A 19,776-nucleotide genomic window follows, 5' to 3' on the forward strand; every position below is an offset into this window, starting at 1 on the left:
ACACCTTGGGGCTCCCAGGCCCTGGAAGACTCTGACAGGGGTGCCCAGGGGAGTGGCCCCTCAGGAGCACCAGCCCACTCCCTCCACGCTGCCTGCTCATCGAGCAGTCAGCCCCCAGGCTACTGGGGTGGGGTCTGTGCTGCTGAGCTCAGGGTGGGAAGGGTTGGAGAAAGGCGCCACCGTGCTCTGCAGGGCAGACCGAGGAGCACTCTTCCTACCTCCTCCTGCCTCCTCCTCCTGGGCTCCACACCCCCTCTGGTCCAGTAGCCTCTGGCCTGAGCACTGTAGTGAACCCACACCCCAGGGTGGGAGCCCCTGCCCCCCTGCCCCCCTGCCCCGCTACCAGGTGGAGAACAGATGGCCAGGCAGGATGGGTGGAAGCTGGTGCCACGTGCCCCAGGGCTCTGGCCCCTCCCCAGCCCTTCTGCCCACGCCTGCTCCTGGCAGCCTCCTGCACTGGCCTGGAGCCCCAAGCACCCTGGTGCACCTGCTCCGAGGCCACAGGAGGGGACATTCCCATGGGAATGACAGGGCTCCCTGGAGTGTCAGCCCCAAGAGGAGGGGTGGGGCCTGGGGAGGGCCCTCCATTGCCCCTTGTCACAAAACACCAGGGCAGCAGGCTTCCTGGTCAGTCGACAGGGGAGGGGCTGTGACTGGCCCCTCCCTGCGCCTCCCCTCCCCCTCCTTCCCAATGTCTGGGCCCTGAGGCTCATGGGGGGCAGTCCAGGGAGGGCTGTGAGCTGCTCTGGGCTTCTGCTTGCAGTGGAGACAAAGGTCAGGCTGTGGGGCCCAGGTGGGGGCAGTCTTTCCTCCACAGGGGAGACCCACGCAGGACATGGGCACGGGCAGGGGGAGCCAGAAGGGAGCCTTGTCCCCATGGTGCCACATGGGGTGTGCCTGCTGAGCTGATAGTGATGGAGAACCCTGGGACCTGGCCCCCATGGAGCTTGACCAGGTATGGGGACGAGCAGGCAGACAGTGGCCTCTGCCTCCCTGACTGACCTGCCCATCTCGGCTCTCAGCAAACTCACCATCCGGCTCTGGGCCTCAGTCCCCTCAACTCTGAGATGGTGATGAGCTGTGCTCATTCCAGAGGACTACCATGGCTTCTGTAAGGGAATGCGGCCCCTGCAGGCCTCCCAGAGCACAGTGACCGTGAGCTGAAGGAAGCATCCTTCTCCCCAGCCCCAGAGCGCTGGGCCTCCCCAGGCCCTGGCTCAGCCCCGTCTCTTACCCCGGATGAACGCCAGCCCTGTCTAAGAAACCCAATACTCTCCCTCCGGAAAAAGTCTAGACTTGTTTTATACTAAAATATTAAAAGACTCACCAAGCATTCCCAGAGCCAGCAGGAGGCGGCTCTGAGAGTGAAAGGTCAGGCACTGGACTTGGGGAGGTGTCTTTTCTCTGGAGTCCCCCAGCCCAGCCCAGCCCAGCCCAGCACACCTGAAAGCACTGCAGACTGGGGAAGGCAGCGTGCCAGCCTCATGGAGCTCGGGAGAGCTGACTGCCAAGACGCACAGGACAGTCCTCAGCTGAGCCCAAAGGGTCACACGGTGGGAAGTGAGAGACGAGCAAACAGGAGAAAGGCTCAGGTCATCTGAAGAAGGGAGGGAGAAGTGGCAGCTCTTGAGTCAGGAGGCCGCGGTATTTGCTACAAACTGAGAGTTGCAAAGACAGAGGGCCCCAGTCCCCAGGTCTGCCTCCTTGCAAAGCTGCAAAGCACCACAGTGTCCAGAAACTACCAGCAGCGGGTTTCTTTGTGTCTTCAGTATTCCTGAGCCTTCTGGAACAAGCATGTGACGGGTATTGCTGTGTCCTGCCTTTTAAAATGTAATTGTATAGGCAACACTCGGACAGTTCCAGTTTCAGGAACTGCACACAAGGCCACACTCAGCAGAGGCTGTGGTGTCCTCTTGGACTCTCTGCCTCCTCTGTGCAGGATGCTCTGGGCTTGAAGAAGTCCTTCTATGTCTGGAGGCCACTGATGACCACTGGGGCTCAGCTCAGGGCCCAGCCACACTGCTGGGCCCATTAAGTCCCTTCCACTTTGCATTAGCCCCAAGGAGACAGACAGGGCCAACTTCCTGAAGGTGGGGTACAGCTGGACAGAGAGTGTCCTTGTGGGAAAACCCCCAGCTGAAGACTTTGCTGATGAGACCAAAGGTCAGCAGTTCTGAATGACCCAGGGAGCCAGGCACTTCACTGAGAGGACATTTAGGACAGAGGGGTGAAGGCCCAGCTGTCCGAGCCCACTCCAGACCAGTGGGTTGGGAAGTTCTACCTGGTGTGTGGCCTGTGTCCTCCCCTCCTCGGGACCATCCCTGGAATGTGCAGTCAGGCCCTCTTATGACTCTGGAGCTACCTGGACAGTGTGCTATCCATGCCCTTCCCCTGGGTCCAACTGCCGCAGCCAGGCCTGCCATCCAGCACCTGGGCATGGGAGATGTCTGTCTCCCATGGGAGCTAACTGGTCTCCAGGCACACTTTGTCTTGACTCCCTGCAGGGACAGATGTTCAGGGCATCTAAGAGCAGAGGGTCTCAGGGTCTCACAGGGACCCTAACAGCTTCAAGGATGAGTGGCTAGTTCAAGCAGATGGTGATCAGGGGCCCCAAGAGGGCATATCCTTGTCCAGTGCATGGCTCCACGAGGCAGGTGCGCAGGGAAGGGCCAGGTGAGGGAGGTGGAGTATCCAGACTCACCAAGGTGTTGTAGGTGGACACATGCCTTCATTTACTTATTTTTATGTGGTACTGAGTATTGAATCCAGTGCTTCACACATGCTAGGCAAGCGTCTACCATGAGGCTACTGCCCCAGCCCACAGGCCTGTCTTTGCAACCTGGCTGTGTGCACCAGGCTCACCTCGTGCTCTGGGCTGAGCCACTGGAGTGTCTTTCCTGCCAGACGGGAAGGGTCAGTTTCCTGCCCTGCTGGCCTCCTCTTTTACACTTTGCAAACTGTTGTAAAAAGCCTGTAGAACCATGAAAGCAGGAAGAGGGTGCTCAGGGGTGAGGGAAGGCTGGGTAGACTGCAGGCCCTGCACCCTCCAGGCCACTTCCCTGCCACTTCCAGGAGTTCTAAGCATTGCTGACCCGCCCACCTAGGCACCCAGGCTGCCTAACAGACTGTGAAGAGTGGACTGAGCCCACCTTGTCTTTATGATGTATACGACACCGGTCCTCAGGCTGCGCCTGCCCTAATGACTCCATGATGAATGGAACAGCAGTCCTCAGGCTGCGCCAGCCCCGGTGACTCCATGGTGTGTAGGACAGCAGTCCTCAGGCTGCGCCAGCCCCGGTGACTCCATGGTGTGTAGGACAGCAGTCCTCAGGCTGCGCCTGCCCCGGTGACTCCATGGTGTGTAGAACAGCAGTCCTCAGGCTGTGCCTGCCCTAGTGACTCCATGGTGTGTGGAATAGCAGTCCTCAGGCTGTGCCTGCCCTAGTGACTCCATGGTGTGTAGAACAGCAGTCCTCAGGCTGTGCCTGCCATAGTGACTCCATGGTGTGTAGAACAGCAGTCCTCAGGCTGTGCTTGCCCTGGTGACTCCATGGTGTGTAGAACAGCAGTCCTCAGGCTGTGCCTGCCCTAGTGACTCCATGGTGTGCAGAACAGCAGTCCTCAGGCTGTGCCTGCCCTGGTGACTCCATGGTGTGTGGAACAGCAGTCCTCAGGCTGTGCCTGCCCTAGTGACACCATGGTGTGTGGAATAGCAGTCCTCAGGCTGTGCCTGCCCTGGTGACTCCATGGTGTGTGGAACAGCAGTCCTCAGGCTGTGCCTGCCCTGAGTGACTCCATGGTGTGTAGAACAGCAGTCCTCAGGCTGTGCCTGCCCTAGTGACTCCATGGTGTGCAGAACAGCAGTCCTCAGGCTGTGCCTGCCCTGGTGACTCCATGGTGTGTGGAACAGCAGTCCTCAGGCTGTGCCTGCCCTAGTGACTCCATGGTGTGTAGAACAGCAGTCCTCAGGCTGTGCCTGCCCTAGTGACTCCATGGTGTGTAGGACAGCAGTCCTCAGGCTGTGCCTGCCCTAGTGACTCCATGGTGTGCAGAACAGCAGTCCTCAGGCTGTGCCTGCCCTGGTGACTCCATGGTGTGTGGAACAGCAGTCCTCAGGCTGTGCCTGCCCTGAGTGACTCCATGGTGGGTAGAACAGCAGTCCTCAGGCTGCGCCTGCCCTAGTGACTCCATGGTGTGTAGAACAGCAGTCCTCAGGCTGTGCCTGCCCTGGTGACTCCATGGTGTGTAGAACAGCAGTCCTCTGGCTGTGCCTGCCCTAGTGACTCCATGGTGTGTAGAACAGCAGTCCTCTGGCTGTGCCTGCCCTAGTGACTCCATGGTGTGTAGAACAGCAGTCATCAGGCTGTGCCTGCCCTGAGTGACTCCATGGTGTGTAGGACAGCAGTCCTCAGGCTGCACCTGCCCTGAGTGACTCCATGGTGTGTAGAACAGCAGTCCTCAGGCTGCGTCTGCCATAGTGACTCCATGGTGTGTAGAACAGCAGTCCTCAGGCTGTGCCTGCCCTAGTGACTCCATGGTGTGTAGGACAGCAGTCCTCAGGCTGTGCCTGCCCTAGTGACTCCATGGTGTGTAGAATAGCAGTCCTCAGGCTGTGCCTGCCCTGGTGACTCCATGGTGTGTGGAACAGCAGTCCTCAGGCTGTGCCTGCCCTAGTGACTCCATGGTGTGTAGAACAGCAGTCCTCAGGCTGCGCCTGCCCTAGTGACTCCATTTGTGTGGAACAGCAGTCCTCAGGCTGTGCCTGCCCTAGTGACTCCATGGTGTGTAGGACAGCAGTCCTCAGGCTGCGCCTGCCCTAGTGACTCCATGGTGTGTAGAACAGCAGTCCTCAGGCTGCGCCTGCCCTAGTGACTCCATTTGTGTGGAACAGCAGTCCTCAGGCTGTCCCTGCCCTAGTGACTCCATGGTGTGTAGGACAGCAGTCCTCAGGCTGTGCCTGCCCTAGTGACTCCATGGTGTGTAGAACAGCAGTCCTCAGGCTGTGCCTGCCCTAGTGACTCCATGGTGTGTAGGACAGCAGTCCTCAGGCTGTGCCTGCCCTAGTGACTCCATGGTGTGTAGGACAGCAGTCCTCAGGCTGTGCCTGCCCTAGTGACTCCATGGTGTGTAGAACAGCAGTCCTCAGGCTGTGCTTGCCCTGGTGACTCCATGGTGTGTAGAACAGCAGTCCTCAGGCTGCGCCTGCCATAGTGACTCCATGGTGGGTAGAACAGCAGTCCTCAGGCTGTGCCTGCCCTAGTGACTCCATGGTGTGTAGAACAGCAGTCCTCAGGCTGTGCCTGCCCTAGTGACTCCATGGTGTGTAGAACAGCAGTCCTCAGGCTGTGCCTGCCCTAGTGACTCCATGGTGTGTAGGACAGCAGTCCTCAGGCTGCACCTGCCCTAGTGACTCCATGGTGTGTAGAACAGCAGTCCTCAGGCTGTGCCTGCCCTGAGTGACTCCATGGTGTGTAGAACAGCAGTCCTCAGGCTGTGCCTGCCCTAGTGACTCCATGGTGTGTGGAATAGCAGTCCTCAGGCTGTGCCTGCCCTAGTGACTCCATGGTGTGCAGAACAGCAGTCCTCAGGCTGTGTCTGCCCTGAGTGACTCCATGGTGTGTAGAACAGCAGTCCTCAGGCTGTGCCTGCCCTAGTGACTCCATGGTGTGTGGAATAGCAGTCCTCAGGCTGTGCCTGCCCTAGTGACTCCATGGTGTGTAGGACAGCAGTCCTCAGGCTGTGCCTGCCCTAGTGACTCCATGGTGTGTAGGACAGCAGTCCTCAGGCTGTGCCTGCCCTAGTGACTCCATGGTGGGTAGAACAGCAGTCCTCAGGCTGTGCCTGCCCTAGTGACTCCATGGTGTGTAGAACAGCAGTCCTCAGGCTGTGCCTGCCCTAGTGACTCCATGGTGTGTAGGACAGCAGTCCTCAGGCTGCACCTGCCCTGGGTGACTCCATGGTGTGTAGAACAGCAGTCCTCAGGCTGCGCCTGCCATAGTGACTCCATGGTGGGTAGAACAGCAGTCCTCAGGCTGTGCCTGCCCCGGTGACTCCATGGTGTGTAGAACAGCAGTCCTCAGGCTGTGCCTGCCCTAGTGACTCCATGGTGTGTAGGACAGCAGTCCTCAGGCTGTGCCTGCCCTAGTGACTCCATGGTGTGTAGAATAGCAGTCCTCAGGCTGTGCCTGCCCTGGTGACTCCATGGTGTGTGGAACAGCAGTCCTCAGGCTGTGCCTGCCCTAGTGACTCCATGGTGTGTAGAACAGCAGTCCTCAGGCTGCGCCTGCCCTAGTGACTCCATTTGTGTGGAACAGCAGTCCTCAGGCTGTGCCTGCCCTAGTGACTCCATGGTGTGTAGGACAGCAGTCCTCAGGCTGCGCCTGCCCTAGTGACTCCATGGTGTGTAGAACAGCAGTCCTCAGGCTGCGCCTGCCCTAGTGACTCCATTTGTGTGGAACAGCAGTCCTCAGGCTGTCCCTGCCCTAGTGACTCCATGGTGTGTAGGACAGCAGTCCTCAGGCTGTGCCTGCCCTAGTGACTCCATGGTGTGTAGAACAGCAGTCCTCAGGCTGTGCCTGCCCTAGTGACTCCATGGTGTGTAGGACAGCAGTCCTCAGGCTGTGCCTGCCCTAGTGACTCCATGGTGTGTAGGACAGCAGTCCTCAGGCTGTGCCTGCCCTAGTGACTCCATGGTGTGTAGAACAGCAGTCCTCAGGCTGTGCTTGCCCTGGTGACTCCATGGTGTGTAGAACAGCAGTCCTCAGGCTGCGCCTGCCATAGTGACTCCATGGTGGGTAGAACAGCAGTCCTCAGGCTGTGCCTGCCCTAGTGACTCCATGGTGTGTAGAACAGCAGTCCTCAGGCTGTGCCTGCCCTAGTGACTCCATGGTGTGTAGAACAGCAGTCCTCAGGCTGTGCCTGCCCTAGTGACTCCATGGTGTGTAGGACAGCAGTCCTCAGGCTGCACCTGCCCTAGTGACTCCATGGTGTGTAGAACAGCAGTCCTCAGGCTGTGCCTGCCCTGAGTGACTCCATGGTGTGTAGAACAGCAGTCCTCAGGCTGTGCCTGCCCTAGTGACTCCATGGTGTGTGGAATAGCAGTCCTCAGGCTGTGCCTGCCCTAGTGACTCCATGGTGTGCAGAACAGCAGTCCTCAGGCTGTGTCTGCCCTGAGTGACTCCATGGTGTGTAGAACAGCAGTCCTCAGGCTGTGCCTGCCCTAGTGACTCCATGGTGTGTGGAATAGCAGTCCTCAGGCTGTGCCTGCCCTAGTGACTCCATGGTGTGTAGGACAGCAGTCCTCAGGCTGTGCCTGCCCTAGTGACTCCATGGTGTGTAGGACAGCAGTCCTCAGGCTGTGCCTGCCCTAGTGACTCCATGGTGGGTAGAACAGCAGTCCTCAGGCTGTGCCTGCCCTAGTGACTCCATGGTGTGTAGAACAGCAGTCCTCAGGCTGTGCCTGCCCTAGTGACTCCATGGTGTGTAGGACAGCAGTCCTCAGGCTGTGCCTGCCCTGAGTGACTCCATGGTGGGTAGAACAGCAGTCCTCAGGCTGCGCCTGCCCTAGTGACTCCATGGTGTGTAGAACAGCAGTCCTCAGGCTGTGCCTGCCCTAGTGACTCCATGGTGTGTAGGACAGCAGTCCTCAGGCTGCACCTGCCCTAGTGACTCCATGGTGTGTGGAACAGCAGTCCTCAGGCTGTGCCTGCCCTAGTGACTCCATGGTGTGCGGAACAGCAGTCCTCAGGCTGTGCCTGCCCTAGTGACTCCATGGTGTGTAGGACAGCAGTCCTCAGGCTGCACCTGCCCTAGTGACTCCATTTGTGTGGAACAGCAGTCCTCAGGCTGTGCCTGCCCTAGTGACTCCATGGTGTGTAGAACAGCAGTCCTCAGGCTGTGCCTGCCCTAGTGACTCCATGGTGTGTAGGACAGCAGTCCTCAGGCTGCACCTGCCCTAGTGACTCCATGGTGTGTGGAATAGCAGTCCTCAGGCTGTGCCTGCCCTAGTGACTCCATGGTGTGCAGAACAGCAGTCCTCAGGCTGTGCCTGCCCTAGTGACTCCATGGTGTGTAGGACAGCAGTCCTCAGGCTGTGCCTGCCCTAGTGACTCCATGGTGTGTAGGACAGCAGTCCTCAGGCTGTGCCTGCCCTAGTGACTCCATGGTGTGTAGAACAGCAGTCCTCAGGCTGTGCTTGCCCTGGTGACTCCATGGTGTGTAGAACAGCAGTCCTCAGGCTGCGCCTGCCATAGTGACTCCATGGTGGGTAGAACAGCAGTCCTCAGGCTGTGCCTGCCCTAGTGACTCCATGGTGTGTAGAACAGCAGTCCTCAGGCTGTGCCTGCCCTAGTGACTCCATGGTGTGTAGAACAGCAGTCCTCAGGCTGTGCCTGCCCTAGTGACTCCATGGTGTGTAGGACAGCAGTCCTCAGGCTGCACCTGCCCTAGTGACTCCATGGTGTGTAGAACAGCAGTCCTCAGGCTGTGCCTGCCCTGAGTGACTCCATGGTGTGTAGAACAGCAGTCCTCAGGCTGTGCCTGCCCTAGTGACTCCATGGTGTGTGGAATAGCAGTCCTCAGGCTGTGCCTGCCCTAGTGACTCCATGGTGTGCAGAACAGCAGTCCTCAGGCTGTGTCTGCCCTGAGTGACTCCATGGTGTGTAGAACAGCAGTCCTCAGGCTGTGCCTGCCCTAGTGACTCCATGGTGTGTGGAATAGCAGTCCTCAGGCTGTGCCTGCCCTAGTGACTCCATGGTGTGTAGGACAGCAGTCCTCAGGCTGTGCCTGCCCTAGTGACTCCATGGTGTGTAGGACAGCAGTCCTCAGGCTGTGCCTGCCCTAGTGACTCCATGGTGGGTAGAACAGCAGTCCTCAGGCTGTGCCTGCCCTAGTGACTCCATGGTGTGTAGAACAGCAGTCCTCAGGCTGTGCCTGCCCTAGTGACTCCATGGTGTGTAGGACAGCAGTCCTCAGGCTGTGCCTGCCCTGAGGGACTCCATGGTGGGTAGAACAGCAGTCCTCAGGCTGCGCCTGCCCTAGTGACTCCATGGTGTGTAGAACAGCAGTCCTCAGGCTGTGCCTGCCCTAGTGACTCCATGGTGTGTAGGACAGCAGTCCTCAGGCTGCACCTGCCCTAGTGACTCCATGGTGTGTGGAACAGCAGTCCTCAGGCTGTGCCTGCCCTAGTGACTCCATGGTGTGCGGAACAGCAGTCCTCAGGCTGTGCCTGCCCTAGTGACTCCATGGTGTGTAGGACAGCAGTCCTCAGGCTGCACCTGCCCTAGTGACTCCATTTGTGTGGAACAGCAGTCCTCAGGCTGTGCCTGCCCTAGTGACTCCATGGTGTGTAGAACAGCAGTCCTCAGGCTGTGCCTGCCCTAGTGACTCCATGGTGTGTAGGACAGCAGTCCTCAGGCTGCACCTGCCCTAGTGACTCCATGGTGTGTGGAATAGCAGTCCTCAGGCTGTGCCTGCCCTAGTGACTCCATGGTGTGCAGAACAGCAGTCCTCAGGCTGTGTCTGCCCTAGTGACTCCATGGTGTGTAGAACAGCAGTCCTCAGGCTGTGCCTGCCCTAGTGACTCCATGGTGTGTGGAATAGCAGTCCTCAGGCTGTGCCTGCCCTGGTGACTCCATGGTGTGTAGAACAGCAGTCCTCAGGCTGCACCTGCCCTGGTGACTCCATGGTGTGTAGGACAGCAGTCCTCAGGCTGTGCCTGCCCTAGTGACTCCATGGTGTGTAGAACAGCAGTCCTCAGGCTGCGCCTGCCCTAGTGACTCCATGGTGTGTAGAACAGCAGTCCTCTGGCTGTGCCTGCCCTAGTGACTCCATGGTGTGTAGAACAGCAGTCCTCAGGCTGTGCTTGCCCTAGTGACTCCATGGTGTGTAGAACAGCAGTCCTCAGGTTGCGCCTGACCTGGTGACTCCATGGTGTGTAGGACAGCAGTCCTCAGGCTTTGCCTGCCCTAGTGACTCCATGGTGTGTAGAACAGCAGTCCTCAGGCTGTGCCTGCCCTAGTGACTCCATGGTGTGTAGAATAGCAGTCCTCAGGCTGTGCCTGCCCTGGTGACTCCATGGTGTGTAGAACAGCAGTCCTCAGGCTTTGCCTGCCCTAGTGACTCCATGGTGTGTAGAACAGCAGTCCTCAGGCTGTGCCTGCCCTAGTGACTCCATGGTGTGTAGGACAGCAGTCCTCAGGCTGTGCCTGCCCTAGTGACTCCATGGTGGGTAGGACAGCAGTCCTCAGGCTGTGCCTGCCCTGAGTGACTCCATGGTGTGTATAACAGCAGTCCTCAGGCTGTGCCTGCCCTAGTGACACCATGGTGTGTGGAACAGCAGTCCTCAGGCTGCCCCTGCCCTAGTGACTCCATGGTGTGTAGGACAGCAGTCCTCTGGCTGTCCCTGCCCTGAGTGACTCCATGGTGTGTAGGACAGCAGTCCTCAGGCTGTGCCTGCCCTAGTGACTCCATTTGTGTGGAACAGCCGTCCTCAGGCTGTGCCTGCCCTAGTGACTCCATTTGTGTGGAACAGCAGTCCTCAGGCTGTGCCTGCGCTGAGTGACTCCATGGTGTGTAGAACAGCAGTCCTTAGGCTGCACCTGCCCTAGTGACTCCATGGTGTGCAGAACAGCAGTCCTCAGGCTGTGCCTGCCCTGGTGCCTCCATGGTGTGTAGAACAGCAGTCCTCAGGCTGTACCTGCCCTAGTGACTCCATGGTGTGTAGAACAGCAGTTCTCAGGCTGTACCTGCCCTAGTGACTCCATGGTGTGTAGAACAGCAGTCCTCAGGCTGTGCCTGCCCTGAGTGACTCCATGGTGTGTAGAACAGCAGTCCTCAGGCTGTGCCTGCCCTGGTGACTCCATGGTGTGTAGGACAGCAGTCCTCAGGCTGCGCCTGCCCTGGTGACTCCATGGTGTGTAGGACAGCAGTCCTCAGGCTGCGCCTGCCCTGGTGACTCCATGGTGTGTAGAACAGCAGTCCTCAGGCTGTGTCTGCCCTGAGTGACTCCATGGAGTGTGGAACAGCAGTTCTCAGGCTGTACCTGCCCTGGGTGACTCTATGGTGTGTAGAACGGTAGTCCTCAGGCTGTGCCTGCCGTAGTGACTCCATGGTGTCTGGAACAGCAGTGCTCAGGCTGCACCTTCCCTGGGTGACTCCATGGTGTGTAGGACAGCTCTCTTCCGGTTGTGCCTGCCCTGAGTGACTCCATTGTGTATGGAACAGCAGTCCTCAGGCTGCGCCTGCCCTAGTGACTCCATGGTGTGTAGAACAGCATCTCTCAGGCTGTGCCTGCCCTGAGTGACTCCAGTGTATTCAACAGTGATCGTAGGCTGGGTCTAACCCTTTGTTTCTAATTTGTAAAACACTAATTTACCATAAGATACCCCATTTTGATTTGAGCACCGAGGTGAAATATATCCACACCTTGATTGTATATGTATACTACCATCATCTGCCTGTCGCAACCACAAGGCACAAAAGATGAATTACTTGCATAGTAGGAATGACCACCTGTGAACTTGCCAGATTAATCAAAGTCAACAGATGCATGGACACATCAAACTGATGTTTGAAAACCCAGGCCCACCAGCCTATAACACAGGAGACCGCCAATTGATATAGACCCCCAGGAATACCCTCATTCAGGGCCCTTAAAGGAGGAGCATTGCCGTGACTGAACACAGCGCTACCCTAATTCTGTCTCCTGGTCACTCATCCCTAGTCTTGCCCAGGAAAATTGCCACAGCAACAACCCTCTGAATTTCTGTCCTCAGGCTTCAGCAGAATGTGGTTTCTCTTGCCTGTGACAACCATGCAGGGCCGACTCTAAGCTGGCCTCTCAGGCTGACACTCTGGAATGCTGACCTTGGCCTAGCATATGTTCCCGTGCTTTGCCACTTCTGTGCCCTGAACAAGTTCTTGTGCTGGTAATTTATCTGCCTTTGCTCTTAGTTCAGCCTCCTGACCCCTGTGGCTGCCTTAAAACCCTTTCTTTGTCTTTCTACAATTGAGTGTGTGTGTGATTGTTACATGTTACAGGCATTAGAAAGTAAGTCAGGTGCAGTGGCCATGCCTGCAATTGTGTGCCTCAGGAGGCTGAGGCAGGAGGATCCCAAGTTCAAGGCCAGCCTCAGAAACTTAGTGAGGCCCTAAGCAACTTAGGAAAATCCTGAATAAAAAATAAAATAAAAAGGGCTGGGGATGTGTCTCAGTGGTTAGGTACCCTTTGGTTCAATATCTGATACCAAAAAAGAAAAAAGAAAAAAAAAAGGAAGAAATCATGAGTGTTACAGATGTTGGAAGGTGAGATTAGAATACAAGAACTTGTGTTTGTCCAGATTGACAACCAGGTGACCTGTGAGTGTAATGCCGGATTTGGGGGACCCCAAAAGACCACCAGGAGCTGAATCCAAAGCAAGCACACAAGAGTGTTTATTGCCAGCTCCAGCCTGGACTCACAACCGTTTTCGACGCAGCGGTTCAGAGGAGTGAGTCCCGGTCCTTTGCTCAGTGAGATTTTATAGGTTTGGGGGGATACTCTAAGCATCACACAGCAAATCATTCCATACCGAGGGGAAAATCAAACAACAGCTCTTAGCATTGATTAGTACATTCATTGGCGGGAACAAGTTGGGTAGGGGTGATTGGTCAGTACAGGAGGTGGATTCATTTGAAGTGATTGGTTTAATCTGTGAGGGGTGTGCGTGCTACACTACATGGTTTCCTAACGTGTTATCAATCACTGAGACTACTGGGGGGTCACCTGGCATCCCAGGTATTTTCCCTGTCTCATGCTGATTGGTGGTTGCTAGGGGGTTGCTATGGGTCCTCACAGTCAGGCATTCGGCCTCACACGTTCTTTGGTGTTTCCAGGAACTAGCTTAAACGAGTCAGGGACACCCTGCGCCACAGATCTCTCCTGTTATTTACAAACAAACAACTCAGCAGGGTGGCTAGTGCCTAGGAACCCTCTGTGGGTTTTTCCAAGGACAAGGGTTGCCCTCCTCCCTTTGGACAGGCCTTGAGGTAGAGGCTGGTTTAATTTTTTTTTTTAAAATGGAGTCACATCAGTTTTCTCATGAGTATTTAGGGCACTGCCCCCATCAAAGTGGTGTAGCCTATGGATTTATTGTTACTCAGTAAGCTCTGATGTTGTGCAAAGACACAGAGGTTTGGGGTCTACGTTAGCAGCAGAGCTCAAACCCACTCCCTCACTGTTGGGTCTGGGGACAGAGCTCAGGGCCCTGACTGCAGCCAGGATGGAAACCCTGTTCCACAGCAAAGTTCCCGTGTCCTCACCTGGGCCCAGGATCTGCTTCCAAAGGCTGCACTTGGCACCCAGGCCCCGGACCTGACAGCAGTACCCACTGCCCGATGTCCCCCGTCCCCAGCCCCCAATCTTGGGGGACAGTGCCAGCCTTCTGGAGGAAGCCAGGGAAGGGGTTCCCTGTGCTGTCCCCTCCCCCTTGTTACAAGAGAGGCCACTACCCCCGTGAGTGGAGTGGGATCTGTGGCACTCTGCCGTCCTGTCATATCCCCTGCCAAGGCCCCGTGACATACCCAGCTGCAAAGAGCATGTGACCAGGCTGCCGCCCTGGCCCCTCTAGAAAGCAGCAGCTCCGGGGAACTGGTGGCAGGACTGTATTTGTCCCCTCTGCCATCAGTGTGGGGTAGGGAGGGCCCAGGGTTAGGAGGCAAGGCGGTTACTGGATACATTTTAGGAGTGGCTGCGTGCTGCAGACCTGGGCAAATCTGGAGTTCTCTCCATGGGGCCCAAGGGCAGGGCCAAGTGCCCTTGCTGTGGCCCAGAGCCAGGACCCTGGGCAGCTGGCTGCGGCCCCAGGTGGGAGCGTCACAGACTCCGCTGTCTCTGTGGTAGTGTCCCGGGCCAGGACCACGTGGATGGGCAGATCCTGGGCCAGTTGCGCACCCTGACAGAGGAGGAAGAGGCAGAGGAGGTTGGGGCCAGCTTGCCCACAGGGCCTGTCTTCCCTGGGATGGGCTCTGAGGAACTGCGGCTGGCCTCTTTCTATGACTGGCCACCTACTGCTGGGGTTCAGCCTGAGGCACTGGCTGCTGCTGGCTTCTTCCACACAGGTGAGTCCTGGGGGTCTTCCTGCTGCGGGTCTCTGCCAGCCCCAGGGCTCTGCCCACCCCCACAGGGAGTGCTGGCCCACCAAGGGGGTGACTGCACCCCTTCCATGGCTCCCTCCTCACACCTGCCCCTCCCAGGAGTCAGTAAGAACCTGAGGTACTGGGGGAGGGCTTGCTCTGCCCTGCAGCATCAAAGACTGTGAGGCCGCCTGGCTGGGGCCACACCTGGCCAGGTAGGCCTGCAGGCACCCATGCTCCTCAGAGGTTCCCACTGCTCCAGAGCTCCAGCACCTTGGCAATAAGAGTGACCCGTACCCTTTATTCCAGGGCAATAGAGGCTTAGAGGACAAAACCGGGAAGTGGCCCATGCAGGTAGTGGTCATCCTGGCTGCCTCTCAGCTTGTGGGAAATTTCCGCAGGCCGGCACCAGGGCCCAACTCCACAAAAGTTTCCCAAAGTGCCAGTTTTCCTCCAGGCTTGGGCCACCTCTATGGCTCCAGCTGCACCTCGCCTGAAACTGCAGCTGAGTGCTCAGCTCAGGTTCAGCCTCAGGTCTGCCCCTCCCCAGATGAGGACAGCCAGCAGGCTCCACGGGGGCTTGGTTAGTGGGGGCCCAGCCAGGGTCATTGTCACAGGTGGGGTTGCAGGACCTGGGTCCTTCCTTACCTGGGTGCTGTCCAGTAAGAGGCCAAACTGACTTAAGGGAGTTGGACCCTGGGCGGGGAGGATCAGTGTTGGTACAATCACCTGAGAAGGGGCCTCCTGAGGTCAGCAGGTAGAGGTGGGGGAGGCCCTGGGGCGACATTTGTTGGATATACCTGCAGAAGTCCCATGTGGTCTCTGCAGCGGATGCCACAGGGCTCATCTGCTCATAGTGAGGGGAGTGGCCAGCAGGGGTAGGCGAGATACACATGGGCCCCTAAAACCAAGACTGGCACCAGACTGGCATTTAAGGGGCTGGCCCCCTTCCTCCTGCCACTGGGAATCTTTCCTGGCTGCTGGGGTTCCCTGACTCTCCCAGGCCACAGCTATTGTGGGCCGTCCCCCAGCCAGTCCCTCTGGAACAATGTGGATGCCAGCTCAACTCTTTCCTGAATGCTCTGGCCTCCTGACAGTCGCCCCAGGCATTGTCCTCTAGAGGTACCCATGAAATAACAGTAGAGCCCTGGGGCACCCTGCCCCTTCTTGTTAACTTCCTGGCAGGAAAGACCACTGGGGGCCCCAAGCCCCACCTAAGTTTCACAGCCCCGAGGGGACCCCCAGGGTTACCAGGTGGGAGGGATCCTGGCCAAGTGCCAGGGCTGGGGCCAGCATTTCTCCAACACCCAGGCCAGCAGGACAAAGTAAGGTGCTTCTACTGCTACGGGGGTCTGCAGAGCTGGGAGTGCGGCGACGACCCCTGGACGGAGCACGCCAAGTGGTTCCCCAGGTAACACCCTATGGGGAGTCCAGGTCTGATGGCAGGGTCAGGGTGGGAAGGACCTCAACGAACTCTGTCCAGCCAAGACGAGGACTGGCCCCAGCTCCTCATCTCCTCCAGTCCCAGGGCATGGGTACCCTGCAAGGTTGGCCGACATCCGATTTTTCACAGTAGAGCCTCTCTGGAAGGGCTACTGGGGCAGAAATTCTCCCACTTGTGCTCCTCTGAGCCTGTCTCCCAGGCTGACGTCCCAGCAAGTGCCCGACGGGCAAGAATGCCGACTGCCTGCTATGGAGCACGGTGGGATTGTCAGGAACAGAAAGCACAACCCTGGCCCCAAGAGGCTCCTCGGGTTAGGCTTGACAGTGGCGCTCCAACAGTCTGTCCCTGACCTGGCTCAAACTTACTTCAGGTGCCAATTCCTGCTCCGGTCAAAAGGAAGGGGCTTTGTCCGCAGTGTCCAGGAGGCCTACTCCTCGCTGCTCGGCTCCTGGGTAAATTCAGTCTCTCCCTGGGGCTGGGTGGGTGGGGATCCCCTGCCCCGCTCCCTCAGGGCACGGGTGTTCTCCTACAGGACCAGTGGGAGGAACCAGAAGACGCCGCCCCCTCAGGTGAGAGCTGACCTGTGGCCCAAGCTGCTCCCAGCACCCACAGCCTGTGGTGTGGCAAGGCTAAAGGTGTCCCTACCCTGCCGGACAGGTGTGTCCAGGGCTCTAGGTGAGGCCATGGCTTCCCCTTGCCACCATGGAGCAGAAGGCATTGGCCAAGCCCAGGTGCCCATGGGGCAGGGGTGTGAGGGTCTCCAGACCCTGTCCCTTCTACTGGCCAACTCTGGTCACAGGCAAGTAGCTTTGTCTGAGCCTCAGTGCTCTGAGCTGTGACATGAGGACAGCCTTAGCCTCTTTGGGTCCATGGGATGCTCTGGTGCACTGCATGGTGCACTGCATGGTGCACCAGAGTGCTCTGTCCATGGCGATCGTGGTGGTGAGTCCACGGTCCTCCCCTCTGACAGGAGTGCCCTCTGGGAACTCCCCAGCCTAAGAGTGACCTTCACTGCGCCTCATCCAATCCCAGACCCCACCTAGGCATTGGCCAAGTGGAGTCGGAGACCACTGGCCTTTCTCCAGGACCCTGAGGCCCTAGCCCCACCTGCTCTCTGCCTTGCAGATGCCAGGGGTGGCCAGGAGTGGTCAGAGAGGAGCCAGTGCCCAGATGTGTCTACCAGCATATCCTCATCACAGCTAGTGGCCAACCTGCTCCAGGAAGAAAATGGGGACCAAGTGGCGAGGGCCAGAGGTACCTCCAGCCCTCTGGACACTATCTTCCCCTCCTGTCCCTGTCCTTGCTTATCCCTCTGGACACTGCCTGCCTCCACCTCACTAAGGGGCTGGACAGGCAAAGCACCCAAATTCTTGGTGGCCCCTTCAGAAAGTCTCTGGCCTCAGGCTCATCACTCTTGAGAGTAGCAAGGTCACTCCAGAGTCAGGCTTTCTGCTCTCCTGATCAGAACTGGACCTCTTTGGCTACTGGACCCCTTGGGGGCTAGGCCTCAAGCCCATTCCGAACTGCCCACAGCTCCTGTCCATGAGGGCCCTGAGCTGCTCATGCCCAGAAGAGAGGCCCAGCCTGAAGGTGCCAGGGAGCCAGGTGCAACCCGGGTCCTCTGGGGTGGGGGCTGGGCGGGGGGTGGGGGGCAGAGGGTTCCTGTGGGGCTGGTCCATCCCAGGCCTCCTGGTCTCAGGCCCAGACAGCCAGACTGCAGTCAGCCATAGAGGGTGGGGCTCCTGTCACAGTCCCCCAGGGAGCCAGTCCTGACGGTGCTGGGGGTGGGTTCTGAGCCTCCAGGAGCCAGCGACATGCAGGAGCAGCTGCAGTGGCTGCGGGAGGAGAGGAGGTGCAAGGTGTGCCTGGACAGAGCCGTGGCCGTGGTCTTTGTGCCCTGCGGCCACCTCGTCTGTGCAGAGTGCGCCCCCAGCCTGCAGCAGTGTCCCATCTGCAGGGCAGCCATCCGCAGCTGTGTGCGCACCTTCCTGTCCTGAGCAGGTGAGTCCAAGTGGCCAAGTTCCCTCCTGCCCTCCTGCAGCCAAGCAGCAGCAGCCCGGGGACAGCCTCATGCAGCTTTTCTTGCCCTCTCCCTCCCTTGACACCAACCTTATTTTGGTTCCTCAACTCTTGTTCTGAATCCTTCCTAACAAAACAGTAGGGCTGGGGCAGGTGACGGCACCCAGGGCTCACCAGACAGACGAAGGGGGGCAGCTTCGGGGAAGCAGGGAGGGCTGGACGGGCCTGCCAGAGCTCAAGGCCCTGACCGGCCGGGCCGAGTAGAAACTCAGGGGGGATGTACACGAGCCTCACTTAAGTGGGGCACATGCGGGTTTCTGATCCTTGCTGCATGTGCTGAGGGACCCTCAGGCCCCAACTTTCTGGTGGAACAAAGTGGCAAGTCAGGGCACTGCTGGGTTCTGAGGCCCCTGGCTCCGGGGACAAGCCCGACAGGACTTGGATTCATCCAAGCCTCTGTCTCTTCCCTCCAGATGCTGTGGTGGGCCAGATGGGCTGCCCAGTGAGCACCCACCCACCTCACCTGTCGCAGGCCATGCAACAGGTCTGCTGAGGATGCTGTGCCTACCACTGACCAGCCAGGATGGAGGAGCCTGCGTGGGCTCGGTGGCTTCACTGTCACTGTGAGGGTATTTCTGCGGATAAATAAAGCAAGGATTTCCCCTGCATGGTGTTCAGCCCAGAATTGCTCCTGGACCCTGGCCACTGCCTCCCCCCACACTCTGCCCCTCTCCAGGCCTCTGCCTCTTCTTGCCAGCAGGGCAGCACCTGCCTAGGGTTCAGCCCACCCAATCCATTTCCCAGCTTGTCCCCACCTGAGGGCACTGACTCCCTCATCCCCCCTGTCTGGTCCTTTCCATGGACTTTCAGAGTGGTCTGGCCTCTAGCACCTCGCCACCCTGCTGCAGTTATCAGCCTGGTGTCTGAGGGAAAGCTGGGCCAGATGGTGTGTCCATCCACTTTACCTACAGTGTGTACCTAAGGCATTCTCCAGGACTTCTTGTCCAGACCTCTCTTTGTGGTGCTACCCACTTGTCACAAGGAAGAATGTCATCCTCTGCAGTGGCCCCAGGCTGAGGCCCCTCCATCAGCCTCAAGCCTGGGGCAGGGCTTTGCCTGGGTGAGAGTATGTGGCCAGGGCAGTAAGCAGGGTATACTGGGGCCCTGGCAGCTCGAGGGGGTCAAGTGACTCACAGGGACTTCCTGGTGAGGCTTCCCTCCTTGTGAGTCCCTGGCCTGGCAGCAGGGGTGCAGCCAGTGGTACAGCTGCACCAGGGCAGGGCACTTGAGGAGGGGGCTCCCGGGAAAGTAGTGCAGGTGGCTGCCAAGGAGCCTGGGAGGTGGCTTCTTGCACTCTCTCCATTTTCTTTGGAGTCTTCTTATTGTATTTTTTAAAAGGGGAAATTATAAACTCTTGCAGTGAGGCCAGCCCCAGCCACACCCTGCTGCCTGGGCTGGTGTTCAAGGTGAACCTAAGCAGGTGCTGCTGACCACAGAGTGCCTGGGGAGGGGGCCAGGGCCGAGTCCATCCTGCGAAGCGGAGCCCCCACCAGTGGCCAAGCCATGAATGCAGACAGTGACAGGCACTTCCCTTGCCTCACTAGCGTGGTATGGACCAGTCTTGAAATCCCAGAGCTCTGTGGCCCTCAAGGAGCCCAGACTCCCTGAAGAAAGCCGCAGCAGAGGGGGCAGACAGCCGGAGGGAGGAGACCTCCTGAGGTCCAGGCAGGTCCACCAGAGTTCCAGAGACCAACCAGAGCCCGGGGCAGAGCCACCAGGATGTCCTGGAAGCTCCTGTTTAGGACCACATCTTTGATCTCAGCAACCAGCAAAGAGAAAAGCAGGGCAGGGGCAGGTGAGGCTGAAGTTTCTTAGGCCTTCAATTCATCAAACAAGCCAGAAAAATTCAGAGATGGGAAGCCAGGCTGGAGGCCACTGTGTGCCTTCTCCGCGGGAAGCAGCTATTCCTCTCTGCTCATTCCCTTTCTCTCCATGTCTTCTGATGGAGGCTCTAACATGATTCCCACGCCACATGAAGCTAATGTTCGGAAGTGTCTTGGTCCATCTGTGCTGCTATGACAGAATGTCTGAGACTGGGTTATTTACAAAGAACAGAAAGCCATTTATGTTGTGGAGGCAGCAGAGCCGCCCCTCTCCATCTCCCTGGGGGCACTAGTCGCAGGATCCCTTCCAGGGTCTTG

General features: G+C 58.2%; 1 protein-coding gene across 2 annotated transcripts; it reads left to right on the forward strand.

Annotated features, from left to right (window-relative positions):
* Positions 1–13,584: 13,584 nt before the first annotated feature.
* Birc7 (baculoviral IAP repeat containing 7) lies at positions 13,585–18,241 on the forward strand. Of its 2 annotated transcripts, none has more exons than XM_046433446.2 (8): positions 13,585–14,097; positions 15,424–15,523; positions 15,927–16,008; positions 16,089–16,125; positions 16,682–16,810; positions 17,090–17,146; positions 17,360–17,557; positions 18,049–18,241. In XM_046433446.2, exons 1-7 carry the CDS (start codon positions 13,767–13,769, stop codon positions 17,551–17,553), a joined length of 930 nt encoding a protein of 309 aa, XP_046289402.1. In that variant the 5' UTR covers positions 13,585–13,766; the 3' UTR covers positions 17,554–17,557; positions 18,049–18,241. The 2 variants fall into 2 exon arrangements, with proteins under 2 accessions (XP_046289402.1, XP_046289401.1); XM_046433445.2 differs by having other exon boundaries at positions 13,586–14,097; positions 17,090–17,161.
* The last annotated feature ends 1,535 nt before the right edge of the window (positions 18,242–19,776 follow it).

Source organism: Marmota monax, unplaced genomic scaffold, assembly GCF_021218885.2.
Source record: "Marmota monax isolate L192 unplaced genomic scaffold, Marmota_monax_Labrador192_F-V1.1 WCK01_AAM20220418_F8-fsc00014, whole genome shotgun sequence".
In the NCBI taxonomy this organism is placed as follows: Eukaryota; Metazoa; Chordata; class Mammalia; order Rodentia; family Sciuridae; genus Marmota; species Marmota monax.

Excerpts from the sequence above, each read along its gene's own strand:
- Birc7 (XM_046433445.2), top strand. The coding sequence starts at position 13,767 with ATGGGGCCCAAGGGCAGGGCCAAGTGCCCTTGCTGTGGCCCAGAGCCA. Across the intron at positions 14,098-15,423 it reads TGCTGGCTTCTTCCACACAG|GCCAGCAGGACAAAGTAAGG; the intron begins GTGAGTCCTGGG and ends TCCAACACCCAG. Across the intron at positions 16,126-16,681 it reads AGAAGACGCCGCCCCCTCAG|ATGCCAGGGGTGGCCAGGAG; the intron begins GTGAGAGCTGAC and ends TCTGCCTTGCAG.